This window comes from Montipora capricornis, chromosome 14 (genome assembly GCF_036669925.1).
Source record: "Montipora capricornis isolate CH-2021 chromosome 14, ASM3666992v2, whole genome shotgun sequence".
NCBI lineage: Eukaryota > Metazoa > Cnidaria > Anthozoa > Scleractinia > Acroporidae > Montipora > Montipora capricornis.
In genome coordinates, this window is record NC_090896.1 from 1,427,501 (window position 1) to 1,442,500 (window position 15,000).

Sequence of the window (15,000 nt, forward strand, 5' to 3'; positions counted from 1 at the left end):
ATTATTATCCACCGCTAGCTCTCTGATTATTGTCCCCAACAGGCAAGTGGGAGAGAGTTGTCTGCCCCCCCCCCCCCTCCCCTGACTATATTTGACAGATAATGAGAAAGGGTACGTGTTTGTTTTTTTTGGGCTGTGCAGCTCTTATATTTCAACGTCTACTGAAGTGTAATTTTTAAGTACTATCCATTATTCTCACGTATTCCATCCGAGAGTTAGCTCTACCTAGTACCGGAAGTGGGCCTACACAAGGACAAAGACCGTTTTTTCCTTTCCTCTATGTCAGTGATGTTGGGTAAACTTGGCTGAACACCTTTAAAGCTTCGTAGGCAAATGGATATAGTAATTTTCTTCAATGAAGGCTTAAATAATCTAGCTGCCTTTCACTTCCTGGAATCACTCAAGAAAACCATCAGGAAATTGTGAGCACTACATTCCACTCTCAGCTCGTACCAATTTATATAAATGCAGTTTCTTACTACAAACAGTGGCTACCTCAATCTATTATTGACTTGTCTACTAACCCTGGAGCCTTTTAAGACTCCGTAGTATCATAGAGCAGTTTTCAATTGAGTGTCGTAAAGCAAATACCAAAGTAATTACTTCGACCAATCACAGCAGGCGCAGACAGCGCAATTAACCAATCCAAATTCCTAGCAATTCCATGTAACTTGCTCAAAGCACGGGAAAAATCGCGCGTGCTTGTCGCGATTGATTTTGGTTTTACCTCTCATTGGTTGATAAACTGTCACGAGATTCTTACTAAGTGAAACAATTGCAGTCAGGTAATTTCGACAGTCATTTGAAAACCGCTGTTAATGTAAGTAATTCTAAACTGTACGACCACTGACACTGTGCACTATAACTTTGTGAGGTAGCCCAATAAAAGAAAAGTGAAGTAAAAGAAAAATCTGACCAGGGTGGAACTGAACCCACAACATCCGGATTAGATCACCGTTGCTCTACAGTTAATATAATCATGGTTTCAGTTCCCACCCCCAGGGGTCCCAAGACTTTTCGGGTGTATTTCGGTTGGCATAAAACGCTTCAAAAGGAAAGTGTTTCAAGTCATAAAACTTCACAATTGTTTTGTTTTCTAAGTTATTGGAACATGTTCAAAGATCCATTTTTCATAATAAGCAGCTTTTAGTTTAAAGAATCGCTTTTCGGAGCTTTTGAGAAACAGGCCCCCAGTCGGGGCAAGGATCTCATGGATATACACACCAACCATAAAAAAATGACCATTCTAAATCAGTTTCTAGAACTATATATTGCTATAGCAATAAGATAAATAATAAATAAAGATAAGTTTAGACCTAATCACTGAAATGGGCACTGCAAAATGAGAGTTTTACCTACAGTGTAGGGGACTCGTGGTGGGTATATCAATGAGATCTTTCCCCCGGTTGGAGTTTTCTGTCCTTGTTGCCATTTCTATAAAGACGAACACTTCGATGGATTACATGGGAATAAAAATAGCGCTTAAGAACTAGTTTACTAAACGGTAGAAATGCTGCCAAGTGGAAGGGCTATGTTCAATTTTGCTCGCAGGAATTTAATGACGGTTTCGAGCTTGGAATTGAAGGCAGCTTTCAACAGGGTGAACCCCCAAAGGAGGCTTGATGATTCCCCAACTGGACCTCATGACCGATATACTTCTGGACCCCACTCCAGAGACAACGGAAAACAATTGATAGTTTTCACAGTGACGCTATCAAAATCTAAAATCAAACTGATCACAAGGTTTTCTGAAGTTCTATCTAAAGAAGGTTGGAGATGACCTAGAAATAAATCTTTTTTCAAGTTTCCAGTTCCGTGACGTCTTTCTTTTGGAAAACACAGCATTTTGAATTTAATTGTTTGTTGCATTTATACAGTGAAACAGGGCTCTAATGATCATACAGTGAATCTTAATTCCTCCATTCGCGCATAACCACAATTCCTTGCGCCTTTGAGCACAATCCCTTGCATTTTGAGGAAAGATGGGTTCTTCTCCCGATTAGAGAGCTGCATTGTTCGTTCGTTCGTTTCAGGCTCGGTCACTGCGGCAGCAATCAACACTTCATTCATTATCTTATGTAACAGATCCCTTTCAAACAGCAGCTTCTCATGACCATTCAGTAGAAATCCAAACCCTAATTATATGTTTAACAATATGGTCAGTGGTCAGGTCGTCCTTGTGTTGTATCAGGTATGCACCATGAGAGGGCGGGGGATGTTCGGAGATATTAGTGAACTCATGGTATTTGGTACAATTATGTGTCTGAGTAACCAATCAAAATGAATGATTTTTTTTAAAATTTAATTTTCTATTTACTAATTTTTTAAAAAGAGGTATTGATGATTTTGTGGTGATGATGACAATAGGGGCGTAAAGCAACAATGAAGTTGACGAAGAAGAGAATGCGCAAAAACAAGGGCTCTGCACGCCTGCACTTGTTTTGGAACATTTGTTTGCCATCATCATCGTCGTCATCAAAATAAGAACGTGAAATGGACAAATTTGAGGTTATGTGAATGACATGAGTACACAACAACAATTTTTCACCTTTCTCTACTAATAATTATTTCAATGCCCCTTATACCTCTAAGAAAGAGTAATCGGCTAACTCAACGTTGTGCCCAATAGAAACCCATTGGAAATAAAACATTTTGTTCCAGATATTTCCATATCATTTAAATATGAATGATACATTATCATGCAAATACAATACAAATAGACTCTTAATCCTGGGAGATTTGAATTGGGTACAATATAGAGTTAGCCGATTAGGTCTGTTCCAGGGCAGTCAGCAGACATTTAACATGTGAAACAGGCTGCAATAATCTGAGCATCTTTGCAATGATATTTTCCGAGGATGTTCAGTCTCCAACAATGATAATCAATTAAATATACTTGCCAGGTGGATCTCTCACTCCTCTCGAGTTTCCAAGGGTTTGTGCTGAAGGTTTTATTTCAGAGGGTGGGGGTCGTGTTGCCCTGACAGGCGAAATGGACGACTGTATGGCCCAATCAGGTCGGCCTGTTCTGGTGTTAAATTTTGTTCCAGCTTGATCTGATTCTGGGGCAAAATGTGCCTGAAAATGATATATAGCATGAAAATCATCCCCTCTATGACAGAGGGCGGTGAGCATATTGCAGATGACGCTCCTTCACCCACTTGCTCACAAATTTTCATGTGACAACTGTCTTAACCAGAACATCAGTTTCTTGCAGAAAGATATGTAATCCCTTGAATGTGTATTTCGTAGCTCTTTCCCATAGACCTATTGTTCTAGTTATCTCAAAATGTGCAAATAACTGTCAAGTTAAAATTTGCTTCAAACTCTTGCCCTCAAAACAATGAGGGCATGAGGGCATGGCTATAAAATGGTCTACCACTGAATACTAAAAGGTTACGAGGTCCTGTTTGCACATACTGACTACCATAAATTTTTATAATTTACTAGAACAATATGAGAGTGGAACATCTCATCATCTGAAGCAGTTGATGCTGCGCCTTCCCTGACATCATTGTAAACTACTGTACCTTTTATTTATCTATTTATTTGTTTATTAGTTCATTACCACTAACTGATTTGCAAGAATCGCGCACTTGAAACCTCCATAATTACCTGTGAGATCAATGCATGCAAAGTTTTTTCCTTCATTTTCAACTTACAGAAGCGGGTCGTATTCTGGGTTTTGTTGATTTTGTTGCAGTTCCCTTCTTGGGTGTCTGTTCATGCTTGTCGTTATTCTCTGTATGTGTCGACATGTGACAGCGTCTGAATTTGATAAAATAAACATCAAACAGCAATTTTGATGAAAATATCTTGCAAGTATGGAATCATGCAAGAACAAAACAACAGAGTGGAGATTAAGTGTAATAGTCTTCCATTTTGTTTGCTTTCCATGGAAAGCCCAGCAAATAATTTCCCTGGATCTGGACTCTGTTCTTGTCTTCTTGCACAATTGAAACCACCTTATTAATGTTTATTAAAGCAGAGGAATATTAAAAATATATTTTAATGTGAAAAGATACCTAACATGCGCAACAGTCCCAATCCACAATTAAGAATGCAAGACTGAACATTATGATTACAGTAACTAGCACTCATTTCTCACCCTCATTCATTAGATCTTAGCCTACAAAACTTGTCTATTACCACTTTTGTAACTGCAAAGCCCTTTGTTCCGCTCTGCTGCTTGCATATTTACTGATAGATGATGATCATCCATGTCTGTGTAACAAATAGGTGGTTTTCACCTTACATCATTGCCACCATGTTGGTAGACAAAAACAAAAGATCTTTCTTTAGCTTCTTTTGTTCGTCCACCAGCAATTGTACATAAATTAGTACATGTACCATTGTCACCTTGGTGTCAAGAGGTTGGTTGAAAACTATCTATTAATAATAAGTTCTCTCTGGACAATGTCTCCTAAAATTAATGCTAACGGTATTTTCCTTCCTTTTTTACCTGCACCCTCCAATATGACCTTCATTTGATAACTTTCTCTTGATGTCATTGGGGTGTGGATCAGGACCCCTCCAGGGTGGAATCTCATGGACTGATGACTTTTTATTGGTCTTTTTGAATAAAGTGCCATTGCTTTGACTGCGGGATATTGTTTTTTCTACTGGGCTGTTTGGAGATCCTGGAGGAGACTAAAATAGTTCGAAAAAATGAGAAATTTTGTTAAAGAATTTATTAATATTATTGTCTGATAAGCTGGTGGCTTGGTAATATGGGCAAAAATCGGAGTCCTAGTCAGGATTCAAAAGTAAGGCTTCTGTAGCATCAGTCAGATGCACAACCCATTGAGCTGCAAGAACTCTGGGAGAGCTACGGTAGGTTTTTTGTCTGTAGGTTCCTGACACAGACCAAGTGTCCAACTTGGCTACAAGCTCTACAGTACCACGCCATTCAAATTTGAGGCAGTGAGGCCCAGTGGTTACGGCGCTTGCCTTGAGATCTGAGGATCCAGGGTTCAAGACACGTTCTAACCACTGATTGCATTTGTTCCCGGTAATCCCTTGTTCAACGTCTCAGCTGCACTTGTAAACAGCCAACTGGTTTGCCTCTGGCCAGTTGGGATTCTTAACAGTTGTTGTTGAATGTTCTGTTCTGTCGTAATTGTGTTTCATTGGCTCTGAAAAGCCCCTATGGGGAGTGGTCAATTAAGTATTACTGTATTTGAAATGCAACTGTTGTTGCATTTCAAATACTGTTGGAAAACATCCGTGCTTGGCAATGAAAAGAAGTCTGCTTACGATTATCCAGAGAAAAACTATTCAGAAAAGTCTGATTACGATTAAAATTTAACCTTTGGCTTGAAAACAGTTTAATGGGGAAGTTCAACCACTTGAGCCAAGTTGTTGCCCGATAGACTCCTGAAAAAGCGTATCCCAACAGAAAAACATGACCTCGTTACCTGCCTGTCACTAAACTGTCATCAAACCTACCTTTGGTCTAATGTATTGTAATCCCATCACACATTCTAAATAATGTCTCTTCCACACACCCTGCTCAAACGGAGTTGGAACAAATGGTAAGATCCATCCAAACTTAAAACACTTTGGCATCCAGATTTGGTCCAGTTCTGACAAATATTTCCAAAACCAACAGACTTGTGCACAGCGGCAAAGACTCCGAGGATCAAGAAATGACAAAATGTAAACTGTTATCACTCGTGGGAGTTTCCTTGTAAAGTCTACATGAGTGATTGGTATCTTGTCATCAATCAAAGAGAATGTATATTGCAACTGGGAATTCTTGCATTTTGATAAAAGTATCTCTAAAATAGTTCTTCTTTGGACATCTGACCACCTGTCAAACTAAATGCCAGCAGAGCATTTCTTAACTTGACAAGAAAGAAAGGACTCTGCAGAAATTGTGTTAAGTCTTTATCGAGTATGCCTAAGCCATTGCTTGGAGACTGTTAAACCCAGGCCAAGTCTCGATCGCACTCCTAGATGCCATATTGATTTTCGTGCTGAAGACTTACTATTTTGACCTTCGCCTTGTCAAAAATGTGATGTGTGTGCCACCTAAACCGGTTTGACCAGAGTGAATAGTCCAGAAACTTGGGCTGCGGCAACTTAAAAGACTTGACATGATTTCTGCAAAGCCTATCTTGCTCGCCTGTACTATGAATGGCAGTGAGGTGCAAGATGATCTTGGTTGGATACAGACATGTACATGAATTCTTTTTCATGCTAAAGCCTTTATGTTTTACGAGAAGAGCATACAGATTTGTTTCAAATATATTCATCTCCCTCTTTGCATCAATTTGCTGATGGGGTTAGTTTCCAGTTTTGGTTTTAAAATAGTCATATCAAAAAACGATGAGATTAGTCCTGAGATGGAAAGTCATGTCAGTCATCGCTCAGATTGACTGACATTTCAACAACCATAACAGATGTCATCTTCAGAGTGATTTGACTCTGCGAATTGCTTCCACCCAGTCACCAACATCAACCAATGCAGCAACACACCCTCTAGACTATTCTCACCTGAACGATCTTACTGTTGTAATTTATCAAGTCGTTCGACTGTGGTGCAATTTAATAGTCAGTTGTGATTCATGCTTGTATCAATTTGGCCTCGTAACTCAAGTAAGAAAAAGGTGAAAAGACCCATAGCTAGTGACTGATACATTTAGGATTATTACTGTTATGATGCGATGCCGTCTCTTCACTTATGATTGCCTACAACCCGTTAATTGCCCAATTAATTAGGTGACAAGTTAACAATTACCCAGTTGCTGACAAGTTCCTTCCTCTCGTCAAATAGCTGCAAATGCAAAGCACAAAGCACAGCTTTCAGTGATCCTTTGACATTCAACAATAACAGACCAAAAACCAACCAGATCAAAACGAAACCTTCTCATTTAAATCTTGTTTTAGCGGAGTCCACGAACTTTTCACTCCAGACAGCTGATTTTCAGAGCTTCGTCTCTCCTTGATCTTTGACGCCGATGTTAAATTTTCCTTTGCCTTAAAGCTCTTAGTTTTAGCATAAGCACTAGAGGTAAAGTCTATAGCCCTTACTGACATGTTGTAAGGAAAGAAAGTATGCGTATTATACAAATAACCTCAACTTCATTGAATAGACTGTTGAAAGGTTCTCTTTTCTTGAATCCGCTGACCATTGCTATATAAGGCTCAGGTATGCAAAACACCTTTTTCTTTGCACCATTTACTTAAAAATACTTTAGTAAATATCCTATATCTTAGTTTCTTAACATCTTAAGTTGTGGATATTTCACACAACATTCTTTTGTTTTTTCTACATTTTTTTACATTTTTACTGACATCTTGTGCCTCAATTATTCACTCGAACCAGTTTCCCACCGTCTCTTATTTTTGAAAACAAATATGGCGGACGTTTCACTTGAAAGGGCCACGTACGTTGCTCGGCCTCCAGCAGTCTTGTTCTATCACAAATCAATGATTAAGTTAGCAGAAAGTATCTGTGAAAGATGCAGCCATGCTCTCAAGCCACCCATTGTCACTCAGGTAGGTTTTTATTTAATATTTTTTTAATATCAGTTTCTTTGATGATCAATGTCTGCGTGACACAACATGATGTGGTCACAATGCAGATCACATTGAACACCTTCAAGACCAATCAAATAATGCGTTGTGGCTGATCATGAAGATAGCAGAGGGCCCTGTTCTTTACAATTACATTTACAGCTTTTCAGTAAGACTTGCACATTATTATTTTCTTTTCTTTAGAAAGGACTTCTTCAATATCAACAAAGTGTTGAGCTCAGATCTGTGTCCTGGGAACATTTTCCAGATGGCTGGCCAAACCTGTTCATTGAAAATGTCAAACAAGATTGTGCAGGGAGAGATGGTGAGCATTGATTATTTTGCCCAATAACTTAAGCACAAACAAAATACCAAAAACTGTGTCCAACAAACGACTGTTTTGTTATTAACAAAGGGCATCAGGTCTATTGAAACTCCCCTAAACAAAAACTAAACTTGTTTACTTGGCCAAGTTTGATTGCCCAGTTAAGTGAGGTTAAGTGAGGTTGTTATTCCTTTTGTGTAGGGGAGGGGGGGGGGGGGGGGGCCGGGGTGGCTTGGTAGGTACAGTGGGAATAGAACTTGCCTTCCTAATGTGTCCCAATATTATTTGTTCTGTTTTAATGTGATTTTATGGTTCCTGCTGCAGGCACTAGAGCAGAGATTACTTAAAACAAAATAAGCAAGAGACTGCAAACAAAACAACTCCAAATAAAGACTAATCTCAAGTGACCAAAAATACAATGCCTCCCGGTACCTGAAGAAAGACTTGATTTTATTTGATTGACAGTCTATCCAATTGGTAGAGCTCTTAGTAAATCGATTGTCGCTATAGAGAGCCCTTATTAGAGCGTGAACCTTGATGTGAAACTTAATAAAGCAGCAATAAAAAGAATAACATTTACAAAACATTGACAAAATTTTAGGTTTGCTTGATTTTCCCCCAAAATGATAGCAAACCTCTGTATTGACCTCTAGTCACGTTCATTTTCTTCTATATTTTTTCATATTACAGTCATCTTTTTGGCCAGCTTCCATTCACCTGAAGTTGTGTTTGAACAGTTGTCAGTTATTTATAAAATACCACGGTAAGTTTACAGTAAACTTGCTTTTAACCTTAGAGCCAGTAAGGTTTCTTGTCTTCAGAAACTTTAGTGATGTTTGTTCTTCCTTTCCTTTTAGATTATTAGCTAGATCTTTTACTGCGATCATACCGTACTTTCCAACTGGCACAATGGAAAGAGAAGAAATTGAAGGACGAGTCGCTACAGCAAAGGTATTGCATGGCAAAGCCACTGAAAGGATTTGAAAGCTTATTAACAGCCTCAGACATAAATAGTTGGGACACTTCATGCCAACATCCTCTATTCCCTTCTCATACGTTCCGTGCCCTTCTCAATGTTGTTTATTGCAGTTCAGTCACCAAATCTTTCACACCAACATCGAGAGGGAAGGAAGAAGCAGAAGTGTCCCAACAATTATGTCTGGGACTGTAGTTCTTTTCAGTTGACTTTAGTGCAGCTAAAGAGGATGGGGGAAAATATGTTACAGAAGAGAGATGTGGCCCCCTTAAAAGTTCAAGAACAGTAAAGAAGAGGTCATTTTTGGATCGGTAGAATTAGGATTATGATCTACATGTACTTTAGTTAGGACTTGACCATGGCAGAGATCGAAGGTCATACACCAGAGCAACTGGCTTAATGTCTCTTCCCCAGCTAAGACCAGACAATGACACCATGAATTCTCTCTTCTTTGTTCCTCTCCTCTCCTCTTTGCTCTCCTCTTTGTGAACAGTATGTGAGCTCTTTCAAAAACATCCAGCAGAGTTATTCAACAATTTGTTGAGACAATGGTCCTACAGGTTATCATCTTTTTCATCCCAGAAGAGTACAAAGTCTAATGTTTGCAGGTGAATGAAGGGGTAGTTTCTAAAGAAACTGTGATGCTGCGTCGGTGGGGAAGTAGTATACAAAAATTTGGTTTTATCAATGGAGTTGATAATGTAAATTGGCCACCTTACAGAGATTCTAAAAGCTAGAATTTTAGAATTCTAGAATTCTAAAAGCTAGATTCTAGTAGCTTTTAGAATCTCTGTACGGTGGCCAATTTACATTATCAACTCCGTTGATAAAACCAAATTTTTGTATAATGTTTGCAGATGTGGGTTACAGATGTGCAGCACTTTCCCCCCAGTAATTTAAATCCGTTTTAAGTATTATTTCTGTTATGATTATTTTTTTTAAAAAATTTTTCTGTAATTTTAGACGCTGGCAATGTTACTTTCCACCATTCCACTCACAGCAAGAGGTCCATCCCAGATTATGGTTTTTGATATCCATGCTCTACAAGAACGGTTCTACTTTAGCGACAATGTAATACCTAGGTAACATCTAAATTGAAAATTAGCTTGATTCACTGGGATCCCGCAGATCTGACCACAAATATGGACTTCAGTGCTCTGAGCAAACATTGTGTGGAGTCTTTGATGTCTGTCATGGTACATTATGGTCTTTGCCTTTGTGAGATGGGAAATTGTCCTCATCTGAGAAGACAGTCATGAATGACTCAGACCATTTCTGGATGGCATTACAATAGCTGCCCTTTCTTCTCAGTTCTTTTTAGACCCTGAGTGTTTGTGCAGCCAAAGATTTTCTGCACTGATGGCCACTTATCTTTCAACTGATTCCACTGGTTACATCTATAACAAAATTAATAATGTTTGAAGAGGAAAGAATAAGGGATATCAAGAAAGCAAACTGCACAGCATCTCTCCTGAAATAAATTGTACTTTTCAATGTTCTTAAGAAAGTCCCACAAAGATACATTTAAGGTGAAAATTTATATTAAAAACCCTCATTTCGTTATATAATTACTTTCATTTGTTCTTCTCCTTGCAGATTGGAAACAGCCGTACCATTACTCCTTCGTGAAATCAGTATGCTGAACCAAGAGACTGCTGTAAGCATTGCATTTCCAGATGAAGGCGCATTTAAGAGATTTCACAATATGTTCACAACATTTCCCACAATCACTTGCACGAAGATGAGGGATAAAGACAAGAGGATTATCACAGTCAAAGATGGTAAAATTTTCATGTCTAAGATAATGGTAAATCATGTATGAAGGGCACTCTCCATTTGGATATGCTGAACTCTTTTCCAAAAAAGTGAGCAACTGTGAGAATGATGCACACATATTAATAAAATGTTGATAATTGAACCCATTGGGAACTCAGCAAAATCTGAGCCCCAGATGGGTTTCAAACCCATGACCCACTGTGATCTAGTTGGATGCTCTTACCACTGAGCTACTGGAGATTGGTGAAATGTGGGTCTTTGACTTGAGCTGCACATAGTTAGTTCCTTGGAGCAGAAAGCTCCCAATTGCTTATTCCCTTGGATCTTTGGCACAATCTACATCCAACCACAGCACAGTTATCACCAGGTATCTGGTGCTTAACTTAGTGTTAAAACACTATTTTAACAATAAGAAACGCTTAAAAATTCACCATACATTGCAACTTCATGTACCAGATGATGCTACATGTATCTTGGATTTGTGTGTGCACGGTCATCGTCACGTGACATTGAAAAACCCGAACAATAACTTTGTCCTTTGAAGTTGCCGGGTTTCCTAACCATTTCCCTCTACTAACTATGAGCTGCATCAGGTAGCTACAGAGTCAGATAATGACTGACAGCATAACTCATAACTGTATTGCGCAGCCACCTTAAAGCATATCTGAGACGTGGCCAACCATCCACCCAAGTGAGCAACTGTGAGAATGATGTACACATATTAATGACATGTTGACAAATGTTGACAATTGAACCCATTGGGAACTCGGAAAAATCTGAGCCCCAGGTGGGATTCGAACCCACAACCCTCCTTCCAAGTTCCAAGTTCCAAGGGGTCAATTGTCAACACTTCTTTTCCAGAAAAAAGTTAATAGGCACACGCTTTCAGCTCCTCTTAAATGCAATGCCATTTGCTGTCACTTCAGACATTTCAGACACCCTAAATATATGTTTTGAGCATTACAAGGAATCAGAACATTGTGAACTGCTTGATAAGAAATATTCATTGATTTTTATGTTTCATTTTAAAGTCATCCAGCAATTCTTGTATCCTTAGGCTGGTACACATACGACTCAGACTGAACTTGAACAGGTCCGATGTCAAAGAGCAGCTTCAACTTTTTAAATCAGTTTTTTATGATTTCCTCTAGGTGATCCGACGGGACATCACGTAATTATTGTTGATGATCTTGTAATGACTGGAGGGACTCTTGTGCAGTGTGCAAAGGTAACAAAGACATTCAACACTTGTGTGTGATCTACTTATGCCCAGAAATGGCAAATAATTAGATGCACACCCAATTTTGATATCCAAGTGTCCCATTTATGTCTAAGTATTTCCTACCTATTTCTAACAATAATTTTAGGGTAAAATTAAGCATTATTTTTAGCACAGGGTAAAATGCATCAGTTTATCCTCACCTGAGTGCAGCATTAGGGGGACACTTTGTGACATTGATTGTATTCTGAGACATTCATGAGCGATGTTGAACTTGGGGGAAAAGAGCAAATGGCCACCTGGTCAGTGGTGGCGCTTATTGAAATCAACATGCATCTAATTACTGGGCATTTCTGGACATTGGGAGCAGGGTATGGCTTTCACTTTGGATAGTCAAATTAGTGCAGAACAGATCCAAGAAATTTTGGCTTTTTTTGTTTTGCTTGCTTTCCACACAACCAGTTGGCTCAGTTGGTTGAGCATCGGGTCATTAAATAGGTGAAGAGATTTAGGACTATAAACTGTAGGTCCTGTCTGACTAACATGTTCATAAATTCCCTGGGAAACAATAAAGAACCCACACACTATTCGAAAAAAGAAGGGATGAAGTTCCCAGTGTTGTGGCTGTCCTTTGTGTGTGTATGGGTGGGGTGGGTATAGCAGGTCTACATCAGCTGCATAACTGTTAAAACTCCACCCTGCTCAAGAAGATAAATAGCAAACAAATTTGGAGTCTCCCAAACACGCAGAATACTTCAGTCGCAGTCTATGTAGATTTGATTAAAACGGAGACCTCTGCAACCATGACATGAAAAATGGTAGTTAAGGAGTTTGGTTTCCATCGCACCGGGCGGATGCTCTACCTATTGAGCTGCAAGAACTCCTGAGAATAGAGAAGTCGTTTAGGGGTGCAGCGCACTTTACAGCGTCCCCAATTGGTGCTCCAGCGCTAAATCTACTAGACACTTAAATAAAGTTCCTTTCCTTTCCTTTTATCTGCCAAGAACTCAGATTATTCAGTTGCCCCCTCGTTCGTTGCTGTGCACCCCCTTCGCGAGTTGCCAAGCAACTACCGTATCATCCTTCTCACGGGCGCGTCACATCGTTAAACATGGGCCGGGTTGTTCAAAAGCCGATTAACGCTAATCCCAGATTAAAAATTAACCAAGTAGTTTATTTCTCTACTCCCAAATGCTGTTCAACGCCTGTTTTGTCCACACGGGCTGCGTCCCACGGCCCATTGTTCATATAGATGGATTGGTTTACGAAACTCAGAAAACTGCAAAAGCGAGAACAGTGACATCGCGCTCCATGTTAACTTGACCGTGACCATGTACAATCCAAACTTTTGATTGGCTGTCTTTTAGAAAAAAGGGTGTGACTTGTGCATGGTCAGGACCGAAACCGCTAACGAAAACAGAAAACAAAGAAAGTTGTCGAGTTTCATAACCATCTCCGTATAGTTACTCTGCTCAGCCGGAGAATAAATCACTCATTTTACGCATGCAAATTAAAGGCGCTTCTATTACATAACCAGGTGTGATAGTGTCGTGTGAGGTATAGGGAAGATAGCTATTTACAAACCCTTTACCCATTCAAATGTGTCAACGGTACCACTGAAGAAAAGGAACCCATTGTTTCAGCAGTTTATATGGCTTTGGCGGACACGTCAATAAAAACAACATGATTTCCTCTCTAAATTAATGATTATCGTTAATTCCTAATTTGCATTGAAGTTACTATTATCGTTAATTTAGGACACTGTGTCCCAGGACTTGTGGTAGCAGAGGAAATAAGGAAATAAAAAATCATATCCGTGGAGTGGATTTGAACACGGAGCTTCTATTCCATAGGAACCGCTTCTTTCCGTTTCACCACTGAAGATCAAGACACCGCACCCTCTAAAACACATTTATTTAAGTCCCTCATAGAATATCGCTGCTGAAAAATTATTAGGCCTAATAGCCTAAGCTAGATTAATAATTTAAGCCTATGCTTTGATTTTAAAATGTTTAGCTTTGTCGTAGAGTTTGGAAACCGACATTTTGCAGTGTTTAATGTTGTTTGTTGCCGAGTGATAATACAACATTATCAAATAGCGTTTAAAATACTGTCCCTGAGCAGCTAGCGGTGTGGTGGTCAAGTGGTTAGGTGACGGGTGAATAATGAACATTCCCAGGTTCGAGTCCTACGTCCGTACACTTTGGGCTGTCTTTTCAAAAATATATGACCATTTCCTATAATCCATATCAAGCTTTCAGTCTTCTAAATTAACGATAACAGTAAATTCAGAGCAAATTAAGAATTAACGATAATCCTAAATTCAAGGTATAGATGGGTTGACTGTAAAAAGTAGGCCAACCTCGTTCCCAGGGTCTCTTTGTCGATAACGACAATGGAGACCCTGGGAACGAGATGCACAGTGGGCGACGTCACATGTATCTTCAATCAATCATGAATTTGCTCTGTTGGCAGGCTCTGTTATCATCTGGTGCAGTGATGGTAAGTGCTTACGTCACACATGCCGTATTCCCGAGGGAATCATGGAAAATGTTCACGGATTGCGAGGTGAACTTTGAGAGGTTTTACATAACAGATTCCCTCCCACACGCTTCTTATATTGCTGAACATGCTCCATTCAAACTACTCTCGCTCTGCGATTCGATATCAGAAGCCTTGCTTGGGTTTGATTTACTTCAGAGTTAAGTCGGTAGTAGCCGGTGTACAGCTGCCCCTTTACCTCCCCCGTGATTTCTTCGGAGGGGAGGGGCAGCCGTACACAGGCTAAGTAGGTAGCTTCCAATTAGTAAACCATGTTTAAACAATCATTTTAGCTCGATTTTTTCTTCTGCACTACTTAATTTGAAAATCCCTAAAGGTTTTTGAGATGATGTTGCCTGCGCATCCATTTTTATCCTCTTTCTTGTAAAGAGTATTGCCTTGTCGCCTTTATGAAACTGAACTTTGAACGCGATATTTAGGCGTTATATTACATTGCTCGAACTGTCAGTTCGCAGTCAAGTTTTAAATCGCGGTCTGCGTAGTGATTTAACGACCACTTCTTGGTTTGAATTTTGTCTGCCATGCGAGGGTTTACCCTTAGGGTACGATTTGTTTATGTATATTCCATTTCTCGCCGTCTGTAATTGGTAATATCGTAATAGTTACTTCAACGTATTTTAA

General features: G+C 39.4%; 2 protein-coding genes across 3 annotated transcripts in view; one reads left to right on the forward strand and one right to left on the reverse strand.

The window, feature by feature from the left end:
* Positions 1–7,125, reverse strand: part of LOC138033828 (F-box only protein 16-like) — an 8,089-nt gene extending 964 nt beyond the window's left edge. The window contains exons 1-7 of one of the 2 annotated variants that reach the window (XM_068881686.1): positions 6,868–7,125; positions 6,743–6,778; positions 5,449–5,820; positions 4,463–4,650; positions 3,663–3,768; positions 2,901–3,078; positions 1,360–1,434 (exon numbers count right to left, since the gene is read on the reverse strand). In XM_068881686.1, the coding sequence (XP_068737787.1) occupies positions 1,360–1,434; positions 2,901–3,078; positions 3,663–3,768; positions 4,463–4,650; positions 5,449–5,820; positions 6,743–6,778; positions 6,868–7,041 (1,129 nt within the window). In that variant the 5' untranslated portion in view covers positions 7,042–7,125. The remainder of the gene's footprint in view (positions 1–1,359; positions 1,435–2,900; positions 3,079–3,662; positions 3,769–4,462; positions 4,651–5,448; positions 5,821–6,742; positions 6,779–6,867) is intronic. The other variant, XM_068881687.1, reaches the window with a different exon arrangement.
* A 59-nt stretch (positions 7,126–7,184) lies between these two features.
* LOC138033832 (uncharacterized) overlaps positions 7,185–15,000 on the forward strand; it is a 9,457-nt gene continuing 1,641 nt past the window's right edge. Inside the window, exons 1-8 of the mRNA XM_068881691.1 lie at positions 7,185–7,503; positions 7,726–7,846; positions 8,537–8,609; positions 8,704–8,797; positions 9,786–9,904; positions 10,419–10,603; positions 11,750–11,826; positions 14,293–15,000. The exon at positions 14,293–15,000 is cut by the window's right edge and continues 1,641 nt beyond it. Of these exons, the coding sequence (XP_068737792.1) occupies positions 7,363–7,503; positions 7,726–7,846; positions 8,537–8,609; positions 8,704–8,797; positions 9,786–9,904; positions 10,419–10,603; positions 11,750–11,826; positions 14,293–14,523 (1,041 nt within the window). The 5' untranslated portion in view covers positions 7,185–7,362 and the 3' untranslated portion in view covers positions 14,524–15,000. The remainder of the gene's footprint in view (positions 7,504–7,725; positions 7,847–8,536; positions 8,610–8,703; positions 8,798–9,785; positions 9,905–10,418; positions 10,604–11,749; positions 11,827–14,292) is intronic.